The sequence below is a fragment of the Tursiops truncatus genome, chromosome 10, assembly GCF_011762595.2.
Source record: "Tursiops truncatus isolate mTurTru1 chromosome 10, mTurTru1.mat.Y, whole genome shotgun sequence".
In the NCBI taxonomy this organism is placed as follows: domain Eukaryota; kingdom Metazoa; phylum Chordata; class Mammalia; order Artiodactyla; family Delphinidae; genus Tursiops; species Tursiops truncatus.
Window position 1 is genome coordinate 33,158,389 of NC_047043.1, and position 26,154 is coordinate 33,184,542.

The following is a 26,154-nucleotide window of genomic DNA, read 5'->3' on the forward strand; positions in this document are numbered from 1 at the left end:
AACCAATCAGTGCGGGCTTCCTTGGGGCCCCGCCCACCTGTTTTCAAAGCTTTTGCGCTTGCTCTGGATTCCGGGGGCGGAGGGGCGGAAGGAGGGCAGGGCGGCGCGTTCGAAGGAGCAAAGCCTGACGTTTTAAAATCTCTTTCAAACGTGAAGCTGCTTTTACGATAAAACTGATTACCTGGGATAAATATCAATAGGGTGGTCTTTTCCTCGTATTATTTTCTAAGGACAAGTTCCATTGGCATCTGACTAAAGCAAACTCAGGATGGTTTTTAAATTTAACACCGTTAGACTAAGGCCGTTTAACACAGGAAGTCTTTTTCCTTGTTAGGGAACTTATTCCACTTCTGTTGTCTGCCAGGACAGGTCATTTGGTCTCACGGGAGTACTCCCCCTGCGCGCTTTTTCTCACACTTCGTGTGGTAATGGCCCATTTGAGGCTGCCGGTCTGTGGCTCAGATTGGTGAACACAAAGCAATAAAAGGACGAGCGTGTTGTGGATTTTTAACAATCAGAAATGCATCTATGTTTTTCTGCATAAATAAATCTAAAAATTACATCTTTACTATTCTTAGTTCTACAATATATCATATAACAATGCTGTTTTGTTGGTAACTGAAGGGCTAATTTTACTCATGGAATTAATTCATCGTGTTTTCATGAACACTTACAGTGGGAAGACCAAATGTATGATCAGTCCACAGGCGACAGAAAATATTTCCTCAGTAGGGTGGGAGGGCCGAAAGGGAAGGAAAAGAGATGAAGGGGAGACACAGCTGAAAGGCTGGACACTCTCAAGTTTGACACACTGTCCACAGAGCTTACATGCGTGTTTACAGAGTTCACAATATCAGCATTATAAACACAACCCAGAACCCAGGGGATGTAGACTCCTCAAAATTCAAGACACTTTTAAAGCATTTTATAAATTTATTTTAAAAAATAACAATTGAAATGACATCAATGATCAATCACCTGTGCTCCCCCTACAGCTGAGGGAAAAAACCTTCCGTATAGTTGAGTCCCAAAGGAAAATCAAGACATTATTACCAGGCACCCATTAGCCAGAAAAATGCTGTTGGTCCAGTGGTATAGACACTGACATGTTCAATGTACCAGTGCAATTAAAATATATATTTACAATTATCCTGCGAAAAAAAGCACTCAAGAAGTGAACTATGCATTAAACCAGTTATTCACTCATCCATTCACTCTTTTTGCATCTATGAAGCCATCACTAGTCACAAGGACAAATGAATAAAAGAACTTCTAGTAACAAAAGAATCCAAACCTCACCCCCACTTTGTGGGTTATTATGTGCTAAAATGACCACAATAAAAGGGCCATGAGCTACCTGAAATGGCAATGACAAAATGACAACTGAAGCATTTCAAATAAAACCAAACTCAAACTCGTGAAAACAAAAATCCGCAACAATATGAGGTTGGTATTACTATGTACAAACTTACAGACACAAATAAATAGCATTTTAGAACTGTTGTTGGCTTAAGTACTAGAAATTAGGTCTGAGGAATTTCTTTCTGAACTCTGCATCTTGAAGGTTCCTAAACAAACCAAAGGATATAAACTCTTCATTGTTTTTAGTAATCTATCATCTGAAGAACTTGGGGCTTACTGAATAAAGTTAACACCTGAAACTCACATAAAGAGCCAGAAGTTTCTAGTGAGCCCACAGGTCAACCCTGCCTAACATCCGCAAGCCAGGACAGATGGCTAGATTCAAGGGACTTGGGAGATACTTCACTTCCTGCTTTCTTTGCATAGCTCTGTACCTCTATTTTGTACCACTACAGTGATTTCCCTTTGTGATGTTTTCTTTAAAGGGTTTAATTTCTTTTCCTTCTTAATACAGCTAGAGTGAAATCAAAGAAAGAGCCAATCTCTACTCTTGGTATTTAAATCAAACCCAAATGTTCTTCAAAAGGATTGTTTTCCTTCTTTGTTTCCAAGAAAACAGCAACTCTTCTGAAATATCATCTTAGTTCTCCCAGGGTTCCACGTTTAGAAAAGAAACAGATTACTGAGGCACAATCCACTCTGGGAGTTGTGGTCCTGTTCCTGACCCTGCAGGAATCTCTATTTCCAGTCCGCAGTTTATCCCCAGAACATGGATGCAATGTGAAAACCTTTCCGCACAATGCCTACGGAGAAAAGGGGAAACAAACAGAAACTGGCACCAAAGAATCAGCTGCCATGGGAAGAATGAGAATGTTCGCTCTCCAGGGCCAGCACAAAGCGCAGGAGTGAAGCCAACATACATCTCAAGCTCTAGTAGGCAAACCTGGACTATGTCCAGGATAGCTTGATTGAACAGTGCTTTCCAGAAATTGTCAAGGACCAAATCTCAGACTTTTCCCTTTCCGTGCTTGTTAAAAGGTTATAGTATAAATGTAAATTATTCTCTTCATCTTAATGATCCATCCCAGGTATCCATCCACTGGTGAATCGTGCTATGACAACATCAGAGTATATATACTACCCTTTGTCCTTCTAGACGGAAACAAACATGAACCTTTCTATTCCCCAAATGCTGTCACAAAGCCTGTGATTGAAAATCTCTAGTTCTGCTCTGTTAAGGAGTTACCACAAATGTCCTCAGCACTTCGGCACAGAAGTTCTATAATTTTGTTCTCTACTTAGGAAAGGCAGTGTCAAGGCCCAGCACACTCTAAGTTGTCTTAAAAGTAACCACAGCAAGAACTACAGTCCATATGACCTGTCGACAGACAAGCAGACCACAACTTGTCAAAGCTAAGAGATTCAGCTATATTTTTAGTGCTTGAGTCTTTTATCAGTCTATCCCCAGAGTTAGCTTCTTCTTGGCTGGAGTCCAAAAATACCAACCTATCATCTGGGTAGAAGGGATTCTTATTATTACCACAGATTAGATGCATGTATCTCAGAGAATTTATTGTTTCCGTATCATGAGATGAAGCTTCCTTGCCTGGAAACCATCTCTGAATACAAAGTGTCCATTAGTCAGCCTGAGATCCCCCATCAGAGGGATGGGCGCTGTTTGGAATCCATGGGAAGGAGTGGGCTGCAGCTTCCCTGACTGCACTTTAGGTTGAGAAGGTCGTTCTCCTCTGCTGAGATGGCTGGCTGGCATTACCAGTCAACATTAAGTGCTAGGTGTGGTACTGCTGGGCTGGCATGGGTCCCCTGCATCATCCCAATCCATGAAATGTCAATGTCACCAACAGTCTGAAATAAGTCCTGACTGAAAGGGTGAGTCAAAGGCTTGCAACTTCAATTTGCCAGACATCCTTGCAATTATAATACTAAGCCACTTATTAAAAACTAAGTGGTTTCTGTCCTGTAGAAAAGGGCAGAATGTAATCGTCAGTGTCCCATTGGAAGAGGTGATCAGTTTCCTTGGAACAGTGGGAAACAGTGCGAGGAACATGACCGTGATCAGTTCCATCACATGGCCTGGGGTTAGGACACTCGGATGATCTGTGTCATAGCCTCTTCATCTGCTTGATTTGGATCCTACAAAGAAAGCATAACAATTAAAGTCCTTTGCAAAAGAACTGGGAACTCATGGCTCTCACTACTTATCACCAAGGGAAATACACAAACTAAGTAAACCAAAGGCTTGTGATGTATCTAAGTCTGCACACACGGATTGAAACGCAGCTCCATTAGCAAAGAAGAGACAATACACCTTATTCTTAAAAAGATTCCAAGTCTCGCCTGGCATTCCATTAATAAACACTCCAGAGTTGAGAGTATCTCTCTTTTCTAGGCACCTATGCTGTGCTCTATGCTTAAGGATTAAGGGTCCTTAGGCGGCTAAGAAAAAGACCCAGAGAAACCAAGTCATGTTGTATATTTTCTGATCATCATATTTAAATACTGAGCACTTAGCAGGGCTGGAGAGGACGCTGGAATTAATTTACTTTAATGCACTCATTTTGTAGATAGACCTGAAGCCTGGATGGGTGAAGTGATTTGCCTGGACAAGAGTCAAAAAGTTACGGAGGAGCCCAGCAAGCACTAACTCCCAAATCTCTTGGCTCCGATTTAATCTTCTTTCCATTAAACTCTGCCTACTGCCTGCCTTTTACAAAACACCTGCAGTGTTCAGACAAGGAACAGCCCTTGGGAGTTCCCTGGCGGTCCAGTGGCTAGGATCTGGCGCTTTCACTGCCATGGCCTGGGTTCAATCCCTGGTCGGGGAACTAAGATCCTGTAAGCCGTGCAGTGTGGAAAAAAAAGGGGGGAGAGGATCAGTCCTTGGAAGCTTTTTGCAACACTCCACAATAACCACCTTCAGTTCCTCCAACACTCTGAAGCCTCAACTGGTGTGATCCAAGAAAAAGCTGAAACATTTCTGGAGGTGGTAGGAACAGAGGCTGGGTCTTGATCAGTGAGCATGAACAATAACCAGCCTCTACTGAGCTCTCACCATGCGCTAAGCACTGTGCTAAACAGGTGCCTAATGTGACTTACTGCATGAAATCCCAACATTCCTATAAAGTATCAACAGCATCCCACTTTACTGGTGAAGAAAGTGAGGCTAAGTAACTTACAGAAATAGTTTGAGATCTGCTGCAGAAAGCAATGAGCAACTAGCATGCATCCTTGAGCACGGGACTGACATGATTAAGAAAGCACCATCTTATAAAGACAGATTTGACAGTAGTGCAGGTGGGATGTGATGGGTATACAGAATAAAGCATCAGTAAATGGGAGGAACGCATTAATTCAACAAACATTTACTGAGTGCTTGTTCTTAAGTGGTTGTTCTTAAGTGCTTGTTCTTAAGTGGTTGTTCTTAAGTGCTTGTTCTTAAGTACAATCGAGAACAACAATCCTCGACTTTCTACACAGCTTACAGTCTAGTGAAGGAGATAACTACTGCATGATCACACAGATAAAACAATATGATTATTATCAATATTGCACTCAAAAGAAAAGGAAGATGTGAGAAAATAATGGGGTAGAAGAGACCTCTGGATATGGCCTCTCAGATTTAAACCAAGACCTAAAAGAAGGAGATAGCCAAGCAAAAGGATGGCGTGAAAAGCTTTACAGACCAGCTACTATTTTGAAGTCAAAGGTTCCTGAACACTATAGCAAGAGCATAAAGACCAAGCAGCAGGAGGAAATAAAGCCAGAAGTGGGCAGGAGCGAGATCATGCAGGGCCTTGCTGGCCATGGTAAGAACTCTGTATTTTAGTCTAAGTGCAAATGGAAAAGGGTGGGAGTAGAAGGGATTTAAGCAGGATGGCGAGGTGATATGATACACGTTTAGAAAGATCACACTAAGATGTGGAGAGGGGCACAAGAGGGGAAGAAGGGAGACGAGGCAGCTGCTGTAACTGAAGCAAAGAAGAGCAGGTTAGACCAGGCTGACAGCAGTTACGAGGGAAAAAAGTAAGCTGATTCAGAGTATATTTTAGAGTTAAAACCAAGAGGACTTCAAGAATTGGACAATTGTAGCTTTAATAACTGGGTGAATGGACATGTCACTTGTTGAGATGAGTGTTTGGTTTAGTCATAAAAAAATAAAATAAAAACCAACAGTTCTATTTTGGACACACTGACTAGAAATGCCAATACGATATAATCAGTGAAATTAGATGTAAGAACCAGTATGGTTACAGACTAAGTTCTGGAATTACACTGCCTAGGTATGAATTTCAGTTGCACCATTTTATTAAATATTTTACCTTAGGCAAATGACTTAATCCCTCTAAACCTCAGATTCAAATGTAAAATGGAAACTATAATTCTTACCTCATGGGGCTTGAGCTTGTTGTAAAGATTCAATGAAAAAATGCTTACAAAAGAAAAGTGCTCAACATAATGGCTGGCACATAGCAGTTAAGTGTTAGCTGCTGCTGCTGCTACTACTACTACACTAAGAAACAAACCTGTTCTTTGAAAATCAAGAAAAGTGAGAATTTCAAGAAGGAATTAATAGTAATAACTGGCAAAGACTGGAGGGAAAAAAGGCCACTGATTAAAGACCTTAGTTCTTTTAAGGTGAAGAGGGCTCTAAGACACACAATGTTGCATCTAGTTTAGAGACTGATTAGTACCTAGTCTGAAAATGTCAGGAGGACAATGCGAAGGCTTCCACCCAAGAAAATACAAGGCAGTAAAGACAAGAATAAATGGTATAAATCTTCTTACCTGCATATGGGGACTATCTTTTTCCTTTGGAGAGAAAAATCGTCCACCTTCACCACGCTTCCGTGCCATGGCGTGACGGTGCCGAGACTCATGCAGGTATTTCTAAAATAAGAAAAATAAAACTACTAGCTGAAACTAGCATAGCTGTCTAATGCTCAAAAGTTTAGGACAGCTGTGATCAAAGCCACCGGGGGCAATTATGACCTTGTATTATGGAGAAATCTTTGGAGAAAACATAAACAGCAGCTAACCATATCTAACTATCATAAGAATGTAAATGCCAAAAGAGTAATAACTAAATAAAGATTCCCCAAAGATATGAGAGAGATCACTACCTACCTCCCAATATATATCCTCTCTTTCACTTTAATAACAAACCAAATTTTAGTTGGCTGCTCAGTAAAAAGACTGCATTTCCTATACTTATTTGCAGTTAGGTGTGGCCATGTAATTAAATTTTGGCTAGTGAGATGTATGGAACTTCTTGAATGTTTCCGTGAAAGAATGCCTTTCTTATTCCCTTTGCTCCGAGGCTAGAGCCCAGACAGTCATCTTGGACTATGGACAGCACACTAAGAATATCAGGACAGTAAGAAAGGAGGAGAATGGGTCTTGAGGACTGGCAATGTGCTACCACAGCCCAAGACAATTTATCTCTGGACTTCTTTTACGTAAGATAAAAAAACACCCTATTTATGTCATATTTTTTAAATATTGCAGTTGCAGCTCCATATAGCAATAATAAATGCTTTTACAAAAGGTAACAGCTATCTAACTTCAATGTTTGGAAGGTACTCAAGGAAACAAACTACATAAAAGGTAATTTCAAAAGTAGAACCCTGCCGTTCTCATCCTGTATCCTTCCCAATGTTATACATACCCTTCTTTCCTTTGGAATTTTCCCTTCTGCCTCTAATTTAGCCCGGGCTTGCCTCCTCTTAAGTATACGGTGGTACTGTTTGGCATTCACATAGAGAGGCTCTTCTTCAAGCATCTCTGCCCCAGGGAGAGGGATTCTCTGGATAGCAGGCACAGAGCCAGCACCAGGTACCATCTGTGTGAAAAGAAAATCAGAGCTTATTAACTAGTGACATGAAGTATGGACATGGGAGACAGTTTATTGGTCCCTGTTAGTTTTCTTCTGAATGCTACAAAAAGCAGCTTTTATAGGACACTTAGTTAAATGCAGATTCTTGGAGAACATTTACACCAAAGGCCTGCATTTTATTTTTTTTAACATCTTTATTGGAGTAAAATTGCTTTATAATGGTGTTAGTTTCTGCTTTATAACAAAGTGAATCAGCTATACATATACATATATCCCCATCTCTCTTCCCTCTTGCGTCTCCCTCCCACCCTCCCTATCCCACCCCTCTAGGTGGTCACAAAGCACCGAGCTGATCTCCCTGTGCTATGCAGCTGCTTCCCACTGGCTATCGGTTTACATTTGGTAGTGTATGTATGTACATGCCACTCTCTCACTTCGTCTCAGCTTACCCTTCCCCCTCCCCACGTCCGCAAGTCCATTCTCTAGTAGGTCTGCATCTTTATTCCCGTCCTGCCCCTAGGTTCATGACCTTATTTTTTAGATTCCATATATATGTGTTAACATATGGTATTTTTTTTAACATCTTTATTGGAGTATAATTGCTTTACAATGGTGTGTCAGTTTCTGCTTTATAACAAAGTGAATCAGTTATACATATACATGTTCCCCTATCTCTTCCCTCTTGCGTGTCCCTCCCTATCCCACCCCTCTAGGTGGTCACAGACCACCTAGCTGATCTCCCTGTGCTATGCGGCTACTTCCCACTAGCTATCTATTTTACGTTTGGTAGTGTATATATGTCCGTGCCACTCTCTCACTTTGTCACCGCTTACCCTTCCCCCTCCCACATCCTCAAGTCCATGCTTTAGTAGGTCTGTGTCTTTATTCCCGTCTTACCCCTAGGTTCTTCATGACCTTTTTCTTTCTCTCTTAGATTCCATATATATGTGTTAGCATACGGTATTTGTTTTTCTCTTTCTGACTTACTTCACTCTGTATGACAGACTCTAGGTCCATCCACCTCACTACAAATAACTCAATTTCGTTTCCTTTTATGGCGGAGTAATATTCCATTGTATATATGTGCCACATCTTCTTTATCCATTCATCTGTTGATGGACAGTTAGGTTGCTTCCATGTCCTAGCTATTATAAATAGAGCTGCAATCAACATTGTGGTACATGACTCTTTTTTGAATTATGGTTTTCTCAGGGTATATGCCCAGTAGTGGGACTGCTGGGTGGTATGGTAGTTCTATTTTTAGTTTTTTAAGGAACCTCCATACTATTCTCCATAGTGGCTGTACCAATTTACATTCCCACCAATAGTGCAAGAGGGTTCCCTTTTCTCCCCATCCAGCATTTAGTTTGTAGATTTTTTGATGATGAAGGCCTACATTTTTAACAAAGATTCCAGATGATTCTGTAATAGGGGCCAAGGAGCCATACTGAGAAATGACACAACCATGTCCAAATTTTTGTCCACACAACTGCTCCATTTTCTAGGAATGTCTGCTGCCATCTAATGGTCATGAATGGTAATCGTAAGGCAATAAAAGAGCACAAGGAAAACACAAAGGAACATAGGTTCAGATTGACCAAGTGCTACTAAATGCTTTTAGTTATATAAATAATTTAATTAAATTGTTAACTTACTATATAATTCAACCCATATTTTCCTAAACAAACAAAAACAAAACACTGTACTAAATGTATGAGGAAACAAGTAACGGGCTCCCGTGCCCCACTATCTTCCCAAGTATAACAACTTTGAATGGTTGTATTGTTTTTTCTGGTAGTTCCTCTACTTCTGTGCAGGTTTCTACTACTCATTCTTAATTTATCCATTTTAGGTACTGTATATTGACACCCTATTTTGACATATATGAGGATTTAGCTTTCACTCACACCACCCAACTCTCCTTCCCTATTTTCCCAATATATCTACATCACAGTTTTTGGTTTCTCTATTGATTACAATCTTTCTAATTTTGAACTTACTTCTTGTTTTACCCACGCTGGGCAATATACTTTCCACTTCCCGAAGATCAGTAGTTTGTATCTCCCTTCATTATTTGAATTATGAATAAGATTACAGAAAAGCAAATACATCTGTTTATCTTCTGCTATATCTCTAGCACCTAGAATAGTCTCTGGCACATAGTAGGTGCCCAGAATGAATTATGGTTTGTTGTAATGCTTATTGTAAAAGTAGATCTCTGTAAGTGTCTTATGGGATTAATTGCAATCCCAAGAGGTCAGCATTATAAACAAGCTTTATGAGAGATATCAAATTGCAAGTTGAAGAAATTTTCAAAGACAAAGATACATGGAAAAACAAATTACAGGTGAGAACAGTGAAATGAGAAATCAATTTTCTTACCATGACCATCCCTCCTGAGTTGACCACATTGCCTGCCACTGGTAGTGTCACAGTGACAGTCCCTTGCCCACTGCTGGTTGTGTTGGTATTGGCTCCGGTCTGAACAATCTGTGCTCCTGCCAAACTGGCTGCAGGGATGGTGATCATGCCTGAAACAGGGACTGTAACTTTAAGAAAATAAAACATAAAACAAACAAAAAACAGGTACACAGAAAGGAGGGAACACAGTTAGTCCCTCTTCTATGTGGCCCACACTTATGCACCCTGGAAAAACATACTCAATAGCACAAGGGGAAAAGAAGCTCTCTTCCATTCTCTCCCTGGTTTGCTGTATGCAATCCAAGTAATCACAATCTTAGAAATTCTATCAACTATCTGGGTTCCAGTTCTGAATAAAACTACCCTTGAAGTGGATACTTCACTGGGTATTCCAATAATAGTTTTCAATGGGTGACCAGAAAGTTTGGAGGCTTCCCTTTCTATGGGTCAGTATGACTCCAGCTATATCAACCGTTCTTATATATATGAATAACCTGCTTCAGGATGAAGATTTTTATAAACTTTTAATTTGTCTACCCTAAATTGACAATGAGTCAAACAGCTGCAGGACTAAAACTTCCAATTAAACCAGGTACTCCAAGCCCCCAAGCTATCAACAGCAGCACTTGAGAATTTGTTCATCATTCTCTGAGCTCCTGCCAGTTCAGGCCCGAGTCATGGGAGAGCACGCTTACTGCACTCACTGGATCTTGTATACTGCCAAATTTTAATCACAGGTCAAACCTTTAGTCATAGAATACATACCTCTAATAAGGGCTATGCACTGTGTTTATTTGGTCACATGCATGTCTCACTTACTAGACTAGAGGGTCTTTGAGAAGAAAACTACTTTAGTAATGTGCTACATATACACAGTGGGCATATAAGTCTTCTTGGAATAAATTAATAATGAAGAGTGGCCCAGAAAAAAAAAAAGCAGCAATAGCAATAAATGCCAACTTGACTTATGATGTATGTCTCTACCACTAAAGAAACTCCGTATTTCTAATCTTCTATTTAGAAAACATTTCTCCCCAGAAAGAATAAAAAGCTTATACAATCCGTAGGGTCCTAGTGGTTGTCTTTAACAACCACTGTAGTTCTACAAATGGAATCAACAACGGTCGCACATTGGTGACAAGGAACTAACAATCAACGGAGACTTAGAGGAAATTTTGTTGTTTTTCAAAAATATGTCATATAGAGGTCGCCACAAAATTTCGAAAGCAGTCATTTGCTCAGGATAAGAAGGATGCCCCCAAAGTGCCACAGAAATGACGGGCACACGTACCTTGCTGGAGAATGGTGCCATCTGCGTTAACTGGCTGATAGACGATGGTCTGCCCCTCGGCAGTCTGTGCCACTTGCTGCCCCTGGACAGCAATCTGCTGTTGCGTCTGTAGGAAATAAATAATGCCACAATTGAACGCATTCCAAAGACACCACAAAGAAAAGGACTATGTAGTCCTTTTTAAGAAAAAGAAATTTTTCTTCCCCATTTCTACTACATGTGAAATATCTGACTCAGTTGTCTAACCCTCCCAAAGCAGCTGTGCTCCTGTGTTGACACAGTGGACAGTGGAATTACCTGCGTCTGGCCAGCAGTGACGGCTGTCTGGGGCTGCTGGATGATGATCTGCTGGGTCTGGCCCTGCTGGCCCTGTACCTGCACAGCCTGCCCACCCTGGATCTGGATCTGTCCAGGTGGGACCAACTGTATCTGCGGAACAGAACATAAAAGATTAGTATCCTGCTGACACTGGCCTCCTATGGTTCTGGAGTGTTAGTTACCCAAATTCCTCTAGAAGGCAGGGAATGCCCTAAAGAGGAAAAAAAAGAAGTCCTGTTTTGCTCTATTATGAATTAGAGATAACTTGTTTTCCATTTATGAAACAATGGGGGAATTTTGAACACTGTCTAGATACTGGATGATATTAAGGAATCAACGTCAGTTTTTAAAACGATGATAGGCTGGCATGTGTATATATTTTTAAAAGCATGTTCATTTAAAAATATACCCTAAATATACCTAATATACCATATTTTTAATAGATGAAATGGTACTACATATATTCAAAATAACCCTTGAGTAGGGGAATACAGATGAAAATGGATTTACTTAAACATAATACTAGTTTGTGTGTTAAAATGGGTGATGAGGATTCACCATACCATTCTCTTTGTTTTTGTCTGTTTGAAGTTTTTTATAATAACATATTGAAAAAAAATTAAGTAATTTCTAATTTTTCCAACTGGGATTCTATAAATATGCATATACAAAATCCTTAAAAGATTTTGTATAGAAAGTTTGAGACTATCATATCAGACATCCCTGCAGTCAACACTGAGATTTAACAAATTAAATTAGAAAGTGTTGGTAAATAAACAAGTAAAGAAATTTATCTGGTTATCTGGATCTTTTTCTACCTGTTTTGGATAGCAAGGAATACGTATTACTGGTCAATAGGGTTTCCTCTTCTATCTATTCATATTCTTTGCCCATTTTTCTACTGGATTGTTATTTTCATCAATACATAAAATTTTTTTTTAATGTATTCTGGATACGAACCCAGTTAAGTGTTAAAAATACCTTCTCCAAATTTTGTCTTCTACCTTTGTTTTATGACATATTTTGATGTATACAAGTTTTTATTTTAAAGTAGTCAAATCAATTTTTTTTTGTCTTTAAGAAATCCTTCTCTACCCCACAGCATAAAGAAAATATTCCTGTAAAGAGAATATAAATGTTTCCAAGTATGCTTTTTTCCATTTAGATTTGTAATCTATCTAGCAAGTATTTTTGATATAGCATGAGGTAGAGAATAATTTTCTTTTTTGATATCATTCTTAAACCATTTCTTCACTGATACTTTATACTATTTTTGTTATATACCAATTTCCAATATTCTTGCATCTATTTTTTGGCTCTCTACTTTAGTTCCATTGTCTATATCAAGCCAGGGATATTAATCTGAGAGCATAGATTTCACTGGAATTCTAAAACAGAAGATGCAATCCAAAAAAGAGGTTAAGTACACTTCTAAAAGACACAGTTATTCAAAAAACACTAAAGCGACCTCTAATAAAAATGGATCGAAATTTTAAGCATTCTAAGGGAGGCTATGGGATCTCACCTAGAGCCATATTATATAACATTAACAGAAAATAAATTTTCCAAGATGGTTTGATTAGTTACAGTCCTGCTTGGAGGGAGGGGAATAAAATAACCATTTCAATGTCTCTTAAAGGCCAAAAAAGAAAATCCCAAAATTTAGAGCTGAAAAATCACAGAATTTAGAGCTGAAATGAACCTTAGCAATCACCTGATATAAACTGCATTTTCAAATGAGAAAACTGACACTCAAATGACTTGGCCAAGATCAGAAAGTTTGTTTAATGGCAGACCTGTGAATGAAGTCAGGTCATCGCACTCGTGGTACAATGTTCCTAGCACTGAATCACACTATTTCTATTCAACAGAGAAGAGGGAGTGGCAAGGGGGGGGTTGGAGACGAGGCAATGACAGCAAGGACAGAAATGAAACAGTAGTGTGAAACTGAGGCAAGTACACACACTAAAATATATTTAAAGGCTCACACATTTATGCATGGAGAAACATGGAAACTATTTTTAATCCTAACTAAAACTCTATCTTGGCAAAAATAAGCCAATAGCATTAAAAATGATCTTACCCTTTGCCCAACCAATTCTTCCAATCCAAAGAAATTACCATAAGATTAAATTCAACTGAAAAAATAAAGCTATAAAATTCAAATACATTTATAGTAATCTTACCTATAAAAGCAAAAAAAGAAAAATAAAACAAAAATCCCTAAATACACTTTGTAAATCAGAAATTCTGATTCATCAAATTGACCGTTATGAAGGAATTAAAAATGATAAGAAAATCATGTAAGGGATAAAAAAAAGCAAAGTAAAACAAACAAAAACACCAAACACACAACAATGAAAACTATATGCATGTGTATAACTATGTCTGAAAGGTGTGCACAAGACTACAAGGGAATATGCAAAACTTAAAAGTTTGATTTATCAAGCATAGCCAAATTTTTTCAACTTATATTACATTCCTCCAGAAAAATGAAGACATTAATGAAATAATTGTAACTTAAAACAAATTAAAGATGTAAACAGCTTGAGAAAATTTTAGTAAAAAGTTCATAAACATATATACTCATTGGGATTTAGCTATTAATTACAAAGGTGAGATTACTTAAGTATATACCTCTCTGAAAATTATTTCTCACTAACAATACTTCAGTATTAACCCCTCACCCAAAGCCAACAGCTCATCCTTTTTAACAAGGACATAACACTCCATATGAATACAGTATGATGTATTCAACCATTTCTTTATCCTTATTAACAGACACTCAGGCTACCATTTTTTATTTATTTTTTTGCTAGTAGAATGCTGCATGTACAAATGTCTTTGTATATTTTTCCCTACATATTGATGCTTTTGTTCCTATAGAATAGATTCTCTGAAGCAGGACAGGTAGATCAAAAGGCTTATGTATTTAAGAGTGAGATACCTTTCCAAAATGACTTTAGAATTTGAAAATTACCAAAAATAATGAGTGTTTCATTTTCTTCACACCCATTCTAGCACTGGATATAATTACTGTTTAAAATTTTTGCCAACAAGATAAAAATCCCTCTAAAAATTTGATGCCACAGAGTTGTGTGTCCTGTTTACTTTTGTTTTCTGTTTCCAAATCAGTCTTTCCAGTGGATTTACCTAACTATATGTCTGTTTAAGGAATCAGCTTTTATTTACTTTTTTACATTTGTTGGTTTTCTACTTCATTAATTTTAACCAATCTTTTGCTCATTTTGTTCTTTTCCTAACTTTCTAAGAGAAATACCATTGTTTATTTGCAGTTCTTTTAAAATATTTAAGTTTATAAATTTTGCTCTAAGTACAGCTTGAGGTGTGTGCGACAGGTCTGAACTGAAATATTTCCATCACTTCCTAGATAACTCAAGTTATAAATTACATGGAAGGAAATGAAGACTATAAAATTCCCTCCCCCAGTGCCCAGAAGTGCCAACTGAGATCACACCAATGAATTACTTTTATTAAACTAGATTCTTTTTATATTCTTTACATTGATTTGAGATCACGTCTAATATCTTAGTCCTTACCAGAGATGTCCAATTTCTGTATAGCTCTGCTTTATATCACTGACACTACAAAGGTGGGAAATCGACTAAATGCGAACAGAAAGTAAGAAACAATTAAGTGCAATATCAATTTTCAGTTTGCAACAACCTATTTCTTAAAACCTGTATCCTATTATTCTGTCTAAACATTTTTAACAATACCACTCACCTGCTGCAAACCCTGTGTCCCAGATACAGGTACTTGCATGATGGTTTGACCTTGTCCACCAGGAACAGCCTGGACCATGATGGGTTGGCCAGTTGATGTGATTAACTGGCCTCCACTGACTTGTACCATTAATGGCTGCCCCTGGACCTAAAATAAAGTAAAATAAGAACAATGAAATAACATAAGACACAAAATGGTTTTTACCAAAAGACAATCACTGCATCTACTCTGCTGCCTTGCTAGAGGAGGAGAAGGTAGGAGAGACACTAAGAAAATAAGTCTCAAGTCCTCATCCTCAAGTAGTCTTCTTTGAAAATACAGTATCTTTGACTAAATGCCAAGCTGAATACTTTAAGGTCAGATATAATGGAGAATAAGCAGTCTTTGGGAAGTCTCAATAGATACAAGGCATTTATCATCAAATACAGGCTAAACCCATGAGAAGTATTTAATCAAATCATCAAGGCTATTATTTTTGTTTTTAGACCAATATCCAGGAATACTCTCTAGTGAAGGCTGGAGAGGAGGCAATGAGAGGGAGGGCTGATGGTGGGGATGGTGGTTGACTGCAAATAAATTCTAAGTAACTTGTAAGGAGTAAATCAAACTGAACCTATCAACCACTCCAGGTTAGGTAGTGAGCAGCTCTGGGAGCTTTTATAGAATGCCCTTCCTCCCTACAGTTTCTCAAGCATAAATGAAACATATATCTTTTACCCTCTTCACCTCACTAAGAATTCTAATCCTGTGGTTGTTCAAGGAGCCCACTAGCAAAAACGCCTAGAAATATATTGCTGGTCAGTTTGCAAGCTCTGTGGTGGAACTTCTCACACTGGACCCTGCAATACCTGCATAGTTATTTTAGCTTTAACAAATATGAAAATTATACAAAGCGCTCAAGTGCACCAAAAACTCCCAACTTTCAAGCTCCAATGAGTAAATGGATTACTCTAGAAGCTGGGGCATTGTAAGTGCTCTGTGACATCTTGAGTCTCAATATAAAAATATCTAGCCAACTGCATTCTGAAAGCCAAAAAATAAGCCACTTTTGTTCAATAGAATAGCTAAAAGTCCAAACTTTCTATCTTTGTTTTGAGGAATTATTTGTAACAGATCAAAAGAAAATCCGTATATCTGAAATAATCATTATTAATGCTAGTGAAAGTATGTTCAAATAAGAGGAATTAGTTAAAAGACCGATCTGTCCTAGATTAGTAGATTAGATATTAAGCCTCCCCCGACCCCCAAGCATATCATAATCTTCAGGAACATTCAAATCCTGTGTTTTGTTAAACTGTTCATTGAGAAATTCCACTTTACTTTTTAAAGACTTGCATATGTTCTATGAGGAAAGACTTTCCAGAATATTTATTGCATGACTAACTGAAAGAAGTATTTAAAATTCTCCAAAATAGTGAGAGCGCTAGAGGAAGGTTTCCATTATTTTCATAAAGTACCTCCCTTTCTTTAAATAAAATCTGCCTAAGTAGGAAACACAAGTTTTAAGGCACAGCTATTAGTAATTTTCTGGCTATCCATCATCTTAACTTTTCCCTTCATTGACACACTTTTCCCTATATATGCACACGATGAACTATTTGAGACTCCAAGGAACCCACTGTTTTTACAACATGTGAATGAATACAAGCATACATGCATCAGAAGAGAAGAAGCCATACAGTTAAGAGCAGGTTACATTCCCATTCCACAAGTGGTTAATGACAGTACTGTTTTATATTTCAATAAGATGAAGCAAGCATGAGAAACATGAATAACAAACTGCTGAACTGAGATTTGAATATAGTTTGGGAGTACCTATGAGCTCAGCTTATTTCAGCTTAATTTATGTGCGGAATTGGCTGTACATCATCATCAAACACTATGAGTGGCAGGTTTGGGAGTGGGGCTGAAAGGGTAAAGTGAAATGAGTACAATAAGGGGTAGTTCACTGCAGGATACTTGCTAAGCAGCACTAATAATAAAGTGAGATGCCAGTTTTACATTCTCGGTCCTACTCTGAATCATTTCCATTCAATGGAGGGAAAAAGGCAGGGTACTCAAATCTTGTCAATTTCTCAAAAATATGGTCATTTTAGTTAAAGTAACCTATAAACTCAGAAAAGACTTATGCTTCTTCACTTATCTTTATATAGGAACCGGCCAAAATATAACCCCAATTTACATATTTAACTTGGTCACACATAACGTTAGGAAACTGCATTGTTTAAGTAGGAATTCTAATGGTGGCTATAATACTTAAGACTTACAGAAAGCATATTCCACCTCTGTCCAAGAGCTATGGGGCAATCTCTGCAGATCTAACAATAAGACAAGTCATTATTTCCCCAAGAAAGGTAATGAAAAGATAGCAGTTAAGAGATTAACAAGATTCAGAGATTAGATCAATCTTGTCAAGTGCAATCATTATTGCAGGACAGGACAGCCAAGTTGTCCTTTTAATAAAAATAAAGCACAATCTACCCTAGTAAAATGTATATATTTTCTTCTCCACTATCATAATACAAACTCAAGAAAAGTTACCATGCAATCTTATTACAGTTTGATCTCTAAATAGGTTCTAAAGCCACTTGTAAGAATTTCTTCCTGTCCCTTATACTGATTCTTTCCCAGACATTCCCAAAGAAACATTAGCCAAACGGCACTTTTCAGAAAATTGATACTGGGGTCACTACATGATTTAGCATGAAACATTAGGAAACTGGCATCTTCTAAGCCTCAAAGACAAGTTAGCAGCATCAAAGACATGCAACTGACTTTGCCATTTCTCCATGAGATCCTACCACAAACAGCACCAAACATGAGGAGAGGAGAAGTTCATGCAGTGCTTACAGAGAATCAGAGAGGGCACCACTACCTGGAGGGTCTGGACTTGCTGGCCTGAGGCGGATGCCACCTGGGCCTCAGTCTGCAACTGGACAGCAGTAACACCACCCTGCTGCTGAGAACAGGAACAGGAAGAGCTTGAAATGTGTCAGGAAGGAAATGTATAGTTCAAGACATGAGGTCACCTTACCTCTTATGGGAGAGGGAGGGTCTTCTTTCAATAGCCCCACCCTACACAGGACTTTCAAACTGTAGACTCCCTATACTGAAGCTGTTTTATTGAAGTAACAGATTACAGATATTAGCCCTTTGTCCCCAGAGTGGAACTCAAAACACACTTCCATGACTCAAAAAACCCAATATAGCTGACATCATTAACAAAAACATTTTTAACACAGTCCTTCCCTCCAAAAATAGGTATTTGATCCTTCTTCGTGAAGTTATTTTAAAGCTCTTTTTATTTCCTCCATTGGATTCACAAGAACAAAAAAGTTAATCAGGTTTTAGCAGCTTTGAAGCTACAATGAAGAATTTCTGGAACTGAAATGCAATCCCCAGAAAGGAAGAATGAAGGTAATCACTAGAGCCAAAATCATCTTCAAGAGGTCACTGCTCTTGTGTCCCCAAACTAGGATTACTCCTACTCAGCTGGACTACCTTAGAAGCAATGTTTTCACAGATTTAACCTAATTTTTATTACTCCTAATAGTAAGTTCTGACAGAACAAGAATTCACCCACCAGGGCATTGGTATGAATGGAGGGTCCTCTGTGGAATCCCCTTTTCTACCAAGGCAGTTGAAGGAAGCTGCAGTTACGTGGAAGGAAAAGCCAGCAAAGGAATTTCGATAATTAATCTCTTTTAATCAAGGGTAGCTCCTTTCTTTGATCATTAGATGGAACAACTCACCATCAAAACATCCTCTGCCGTCCCTACTAACTACTTTTCTATATTATCTAAGTTCCATTTTGGAAATAAAACATTCCCAATCTTGGCCTAAGGTTAAATCAATGCATAATAAATTTCTTTTCTTCCAGGGAGAAAAAACCAGTGAAGTTTTCCTAAAATAAAGCCAGGTATAAATCATCAGAAAATGTAATCTGTGTATAAATTCAAGAAGGCAACCTATATTAATTAGGATAAACCAGCAGCAGGGAATTCCTTTCTAATATATGCTACCCATAAGTGTGGCTATCTAAATATTATCCTCATGTTAAACTAGAGCTTTTCAAAATAAGCACTGTGATGGATCAAATCAAAGGACAGTGGATTTCTTAGAAGCTATCTTGGTTTGTTTATTGTGGCCAAAGCCTTACTAGACCACAAGGTAGCTTAATCAATAAGAGAAACAACCAAATTGAATCCAGGAAGAACAAAAAAAAACCCCTCCATAATTCCATCTGAAAACAGACTAGGTGTTTGATTTCTAATACGATAAAAGGGGGCAATTTTCTATTAAACCAGGCTCCCATGAAATCAAATTCTAAGTGGTTATGGACTGGATATAGACTTCTGAACAGAGAAAATGAGAGAAACTGCAAAAAATCCAATCTTTGAAAAGCACTTCGGCACAAGTCACCAGACCCACTCTTATAAGATCTGAGACCTCTCAATTCCGCTACTGAGCAGTGCTATTATCAGCTCTTTTGCTGTGATGTTTAAAGCAGTTTTACTTCCATACCTGCTGCTGAATCTGTCCAGCCTGTACAACAATCTGCTCTGTTGAACTATTGCTGTTTGCTGTATACTGTTCCATGGTCCCTCCAAGTTAGAGTCTTGACCACAGTGATTTTCACTCTGGAGATCCTAGAAGACTTCAGGATGCACTCCTATTAGAAAGGTAGGAAAAGTAAAGTGAGATTGTTAATAAAGGCTTCACCAGATGCTTAACCTTGATAACGCTATTTAACATATGTAAAAAATGCTCTGTCATTTCTCATCAGCAAACTTTCCTTTCAAAACTACTAGAGCAACACTTAAGAAATTCTCATTAAGCTACAACATCACTTTGTTACAAGGCCTATTTAACACTGATTTTCAGGTCTGCACATGTACTTTAGAGAACAGTTTCTTTAATTTGTAACACATTTGCACTACACATGGCAAGCAATTTAAAATTTCAGGGTTTATTATTTAGTAAGTAATTACCCAGACCTGAAGTCAAACACGTTGCTTATCAAAATCTCCATTAAGTAGTGTTAAGTAAGAAAGACCGAGCAAAGGTTTAGGAGTTTGTGTTTTAATCCAGAGCAAGGAATAAAAAGGAATTACAGAAACAGCAGGCTATGATTTTCTCTGAAAAGAGTTTAAGTTTTCCTCAGTCATGAATCTGAATGCCTAATAATACCCCACCCTTTATTGTATAATTTTAACTTTTACTATGATAATTTTCAAAAATGTATCAAAATAGTGAGAACATTATAATGAACCCCTATGGCCATTACCCAACTTCAACAATTTTCAACCCATGGTCAATCTTATTCCACATATATCTTATCCACTTTCCACCCACCCCTGCATTATTCTGAAGCAAATCCCAGACACTTTATTATTCCAAACTCCAAAAATACGTCAGCATCTATCTCCAAAGAGTAGATTCTTTTCTTTATCGTTTTATCACAATGACATTGTGCCTCTACAATTACTTCAAAACGTTAAAAAATTTGTAAGCTCTTAATATCAAATATGCAGTCAATGCCCAAATTTACTATTCTCATACACTTTAACAGCTGAAAGCTCCTTTTTGAAATAAGCACACAATTAGATAAACTGAAGTGATATTTGAGAACCTTGAATAAAGATCTGATTCAAAAATTTTAAATTATATAAATTATCAAAGGGTAATTCACCTTGGAAACATGGGGGAGGTACAGCTGTATATAAGCAAAATGTAGATAAATCTTTCCCCAAACTTTTCTCCAGGCCTTCATGAATTCTAAAATTTGAATGACAAAGTTATGTGGGTTACATGATCTGCACATCACAGCAGCAAAGCAGTGCACCACTCTCCACAAATCCACACATGGTGGAGGATATGAATCACCCAGCATGATTGTAAAGTGTCTCAATGTGATGTGAAGAAATCAAAATATATTCAAGTGCGTGCCCAAATATTAGGAAGAAGTATATCGATGGATGAATAGATGGAGAGAGATATATATACAGGTATCTCTCTGAAAAGGCAAGTATAGTACATTAACAGTAGACTCTAGATGAAGGGTATACAGGTGTTTATTGTGAAACACTTTCAACTTTACTGTATGTTTGAAAATTTTTATACTAAAATGTTGGGAGGAAAATCTAATAAAAATCGAATGAGGGGCTTCCCTGGTGGCGCAGCGATTGAGAGTCCGCCTGCCGATGCAGGGGACACGGGTTCGTGCCCCGGTCCAGGAAGATCCCACATGCCGCGGAGCTGCTGTGCCCCTGAGCCATGGCCGCTGAGCCTGCGCGTCCGGGGCCTGTTGCTCCGCAACAGGAGAGGCCACAACAGTGAGAGGCCCGCGTACCGCAAAAAAAAAAAAAAAGAAAATCGAATGAGCCTATTACTCATAACCAAATTGGTATGTAGTATAAGAGTGTAGGAGTTATAAACAAGTGACAGGATGACTATGTCATCACAGCATGATGGTGTGTGGCCATGTGGTTCTTCAATTCACTACCCTTGCTCTAATGGAATACTCACCAAGCACACATCTAGCTATAATTTGGATTTACATATACAGTAGCCGACAGGGAGCAGATATGATCAGAAACACAAGTAAACTTGATAGCTATTTCTCATTGCATACTGAAAAACTGGCTTTCTGATTTTTATGTCTCTTCTGAATTGGGTGACTCAGTTGGCTCCTGAGAGATTCTGGGAACAGCACAGAAAATCAGATTTGCAGCCAGACGAAGTGGCTCTTCCAGGGAAGCGAATGGTCTTCCCTGAACTCTATCTTGTCTCTAACTGCAATACACACAATACATTTATATTTCTAAACTAATAAAATTAAAAATTAAGGGTCATGATACAAAACAGTGGTGTGATTGCTTTTATATGAAACCCTGAATAGGTAACAGTAATCTAGAGACAGAGAGCAGATCAGTGGTTTCCTGGAAATGGAAAAGGGGGAAGAGGGGAAGGTGGGAAGTTGACTGGAATAGAACATTTGGAACTTTTCTGGGGAGATAAAATGTTTTATATTTTCACTGTGCTGGTGGTTGCATAGGTGTGTAAATTTGTCAAAATTCATCAAAATGTACACTTAAAATGATTATCCTTTAAGTCTAAACTATATCTCAAAAGAGTTGATTAAAAAAAATAAGGATCAGGAAGGAATGTCCTCTATATTTTAACAACCCACCCCACCCCAAATCCCCTTCCTGTATAAGATTTTTTCCTTGACCGCTCATTTCCAGAAGTTTACATCGCACTGGAAGTGCAGGGAAATGACTAATAAAACGTCATGCAGATTTTCTTCTTAACTAGTTTATCCTGGTAATACAAATGCTGCAATTTAAAAACACTTAAATCCACTATACTTTGAAGGGTCAAAAGGAAGCAGCTTCAAGTCTAACAGCAATTCTCTGTCATATTAACGAGGGAGCGATTCAGCGTGGAGCATGATACTGAGACTGCTAATGGTGAAGGCTGGACGCAACTGGCTTCTATGAAGCCATGTGTTCCCATTACTGTGAGCTTCAATCAGCAGAACTGCAAACATCGTCGTCTTTCCTCAAGTGCCTTTCGGCCACATTCTGACAGAATTAAGCCAGCCAGCTTTAGTCTGTCTAGCTCTCACTCCTAACTCAAAGTTTGAATGTTTTTTCCTCAAAGAGAGAAAGTGAGTATGTTTATTCCGGTTAGCAAGAAAATTTCCCTTCCTCTTCACTTCAAGCTGCAGAACCTGAAATGCAGCTAATTACTTCATTGTGGAATCCATTCATTGTGGAACCACACACATTTTTATTTTAAAGCTAAAACTTCCAGAAACTCAACTACAAGCAAGTGAAAAACCCCATAGAATTATCATATTTGACAATCACTACCAGGTAAAAACTAGAACGGCAGCTTTCAAACTTTGCTGACAACTCACAGTAAGAAAAACATTTCACATCACAAATGCACATGCAACATATTAAAAAAGTAACTAAAACAAAAGTTTCATGAATACTTACCTTCATAACATAAGATGAACTGTGATAGTTTCTATTCTATTGTAAAAAATTACCAGCATTGGCCCACTAAATTGACTTCACAACTCAACAAACAGGTTCTGATCTGTGTTTGATAAAAGACTAGAGAATAAAGGGCTGTCCAGCTTCCCCATCATCCAAAAGGTTCTGGATTGCAGTTCCTAACTTGCTTCTTAATCTCCACTTATGATGTACCACCTGTCAGACACCGTCCTGAAGGTTTTAGAAATAAAAGTAAAACTGTGACTAAGATTTTAACTTCAAAGAGTCTTTAAATTTAGTAAAGGAGTAAAAATCTGTACTGAACCCCTAAGAGAAAAACAAATATGGGAGTAGGGAGGACACAGAGTTCTTCCTATTGGGAATCGATAAAAAGGCTTTAGAAAAATGTGGCATCTGACCTGGTCTTAAGCATGAGCAGGATTTATATATGTGATGAAGTGGGAGGGAATGGAGTGCTCCAAATGAGGATAGAGCATAAAAACAAGGAGAGAAAAATTTCCACATATGAACAGTATATACAAGGCCACATGTCAAGAGAAAGCTAAGGCCAGATTACTGTATCTCAACATTCCAGGCTAAATTTTTCTGCAGATAGGTGGAGTCTCTAGAAGGGTTTAGCAAAAAAGTGACCAGACTATAACTGTCGCTTAGAAAGAAGTCTAGCAAAAATGTTTGCTGGTGTTTTAGTGACTAGATATAACCATTTTTAAGTACCAAGGTATTCATCCAGTCCAAAGGCAAATGTAAACATTCTAAAAAATATCTAAACCACAGTGCTCCATCTGTTAGATATTTTAAGAATTTAATAAAATTTAAAAATGACTTAAACAATGAAAAACTCATTACAAAAAGTGAAAACAAAAACTGTCCTCAAATTTTTAGTAGTGGAAAGAGCACTACTCCTCAGGAGTAGTTTTCTGCAACCTACCAATTGTATGACCTTAGTAACTGTGATTATACTAAAGGCCTACTCTATGTGGCAAGGACTGCTGCACTCGGTGCTTCACATAAGTAAAAACTTTTAAAGTCCTAGGAGAAAAATCTTCCTTTTCCCCCCAAAGTCAGCTGCTATTGTGGAGCAGAACCCCATAAGCCAGAAACTTATTTTTCCAATCTTAGAAAAAGTGTGTTTCTAGATTTCTCCTATCCGAATTTCCACAAAATAACTGCTTCCGAAAAATTCCTTAGCAAGATATACAAGTGTTTTTACCAACTGGGCTTTCCAGCCTAAACTCTCACGGCAACTGCCCACTGCCCTGTACTTTCTTCCCCCTTGAACACACAGCAAAGCTTGGTGCCTCTGCACTTGCTTTTCTCTTTGTGAGCAATGCTCTTCCATTCTTTCTTGTCCGAAGAAATCCCATTATCCTTCAAGGCCAATCAAAAGTGTGGCAATGCTGGCCTTCCACCGGGGCTGTTGGTAGCTCACACATCAGTGCACCACAGAACTGAACTTGGCCCCGTTACAACACTAACCGTGAGATATTAATTACTGTTCACCTGTCAGTCTCCACCAGGCTGGGAAGGTTCTTATCGACCTCTAACCACTCCCTCCCCAGCACACAGATGGACGCCTGGTACATACTAACTGTTCGATACTTGGTTGTCAACGGAGATTTCCTTTCACCCTAACCAAAACCCCACAAGACTGTTACGTTTCTATAAATACCTGCTGAGAAAACATCAACATACTGGAAAAAAACAAACCAAGAGATGGCTGTGGACTGAGCTAATGAGTGAAACCTGACACGTTCAAAGTGACACAGAAAGGTTAAAAGAAAATAATTGTGCATTCCCAAGGGAGCGAGAGTTCACAAGATGAAAAACAACAGATAAGACTAATGAAAGCAAATTGTGCAGCCTCCGGGAAAAGGAATGCACAGGGCTCGCCACCTTCTATAGTGAGGTTCCAGGCACCGAATGGACAGGCCTTACAGCCCGGGCAAGGACGGGTGACCGCCTGGTTGCGCTCCAAGACGGAGGTGTGCAGTTCTGCCCGGCGATCGGGGCGGGGAAGAGAGGAAATGACGAGCCAAAAGGGGGTGGTAACGGCGCCGGGCCGGAGACCCGGGACGAGCGTGCTGGGAGGTGGGGCGCAGCGGGGCCGGGGAGTGGGTGCACTAATGGATCCCCTCCACCGATCAGGGGGACAGCGGGGACGGCGGGGTGGCCGGGGCCCCCCTTTCGGCCCACCCCTCTCCGCGCTGCACGCGGGCCCGACGGCTGCGGCGCGCGTCTTCCCCGGGCCTGCCTCCCGACCCAGAAGGCTGCAGACAGACAGACCCGCTCACGGAGGGGTGGGGTGCGCGGGCCCCGCGGGGGGAGACTTCCCGTCCCGAGGGCCAGAGCGTGTTGAGTGCAAGGGCGGGCTTAACTGGGAGGCCGGAAGGACCAGGAGGAAACCGCCAAGGCCCCGGGCCCACGTGTGTGTGTATACCTGAGCTTAGGGGCCTTGGTGGCAGGCAAACCCAACACCCCCCGGCCTGGGGCCTGAGAAGCTGTGCCTAAGGGTCGGGGGGACGGGGACGCATCGCATCCCCAACTGGCTCTGGCACCCTGCGAGGCTCTGGACCCCGAGATGCCTGCTCCCGAGGGCGCCATCCCCGCGCGGGGCGGCCCCCTGCAGGCCTCGGCCGGGAGTGCCCTGGGGCGCTCGCAGGCTCCAGCCTGGGCCGTCGGGAGCCCAGCTCGGCTAGGCTCAGCTTGACTCCCCGGGCTCGACGGGCGCCTGGGCCTCTCCTGAGTGGTCAGCGAGACCCGCCAATCGGGGCGCTGGGGCCGGCTCTGGGCCGCTGGATATTGGCTCCTCACACTCACCGTGCCTCGCTCCCCCGGTTCGCTGCCCGCGCTGATTGGCTCCAGTACCGGACCCCGAAACCCAATCAGAGGCTCCAGCCGCCGCTGCCGCCGCCACTGCCGCTGCCTAGCAAAATGGCGAAGCCGAACAAAGGGGAATCGGGCCTCCCTCCAACTGCCTCCGCGCAGGCGCCTCTGAGATCACGCCCCCTAACCCGAGCTCGGGCTCGCCCCACCCCCAGTTGAAGGAGCACTGCTCAGGCGTCCCCTGAAGCCACGCCCACTTCCCTGATTGGATCACACCCCCCGGCCGAAGGAATACGCAGGCGCCTTCTAGA

General features: G+C 39.9%; 1 protein-coding gene across 14 annotated transcripts; it reads right to left on the reverse strand.

Annotated features, from left to right (window-relative positions):
• Nucleotides 1-913: 913 nt before the first annotated feature.
• Nucleotides 914-26,072, reverse strand: NFYA (nuclear transcription factor Y subunit alpha). 14 transcript variants are annotated; one of them, XM_073810742.1, is made up of 13 exons: nucleotides 24,914-25,068; nucleotides 23,000-23,230; nucleotides 20,686-20,771; nucleotides 19,518-19,665; nucleotides 17,869-17,952; nucleotides 17,261-17,311; nucleotides 14,994-15,140; nucleotides 11,226-11,357; nucleotides 10,929-11,034; nucleotides 9,599-9,765; nucleotides 7,049-7,222; nucleotides 6,169-6,270; nucleotides 914-3,516 (listed from the first exon to the last, which is right to left on the reverse strand). In XM_073810742.1, exons 4-13 carry the CDS (start codon nucleotides 19,590-19,592, stop codon nucleotides 3,463-3,465), a joined length of 1,092 nt encoding a protein of 363 aa, XP_073666843.1. In that variant the 5' UTR covers nucleotides 19,593-19,665; nucleotides 20,686-20,771; nucleotides 23,000-23,230; nucleotides 24,914-25,068; the 3' UTR covers nucleotides 914-3,462. The 14 variants fall into 14 exon arrangements, with proteins under 14 accessions (XP_073666843.1, XP_073666844.1, XP_073666842.1 ...); XM_073810743.1 differs by lacking the exons at nucleotides 23,000-23,230; nucleotides 24,914-25,068 and adding an exon at nucleotides 25,838-26,072; XM_073810741.1 differs by lacking the exon at nucleotides 24,914-25,068 and having other exon boundaries at nucleotides 23,000-23,736.
• Between the last annotated feature and the right edge of the window lie 82 nt (nucleotides 26,073-26,154).

Coding starts and splice junctions, on each gene's coding strand:
- NFYA (XM_033864299.2), bottom strand. CDS start 19,592: ATGGAACAGTATACAGCAAACAGCAATAGTTCAACAGAGCAGATTGTT. Junction 17,953..19,517: donor CTGGACAGATTCAGCAGCAG/GTATGGAAGTAA, acceptor TCCTGTTCTCAG/CAGCAGGGTGGTGTTACTGC. Junction 3,517..6,168: donor AAGATAGTCCCCATATGCAG/GTAAGAAGATTT, acceptor CTTTCTTTGTAG/GATCCAAATCAAGCAGATGA.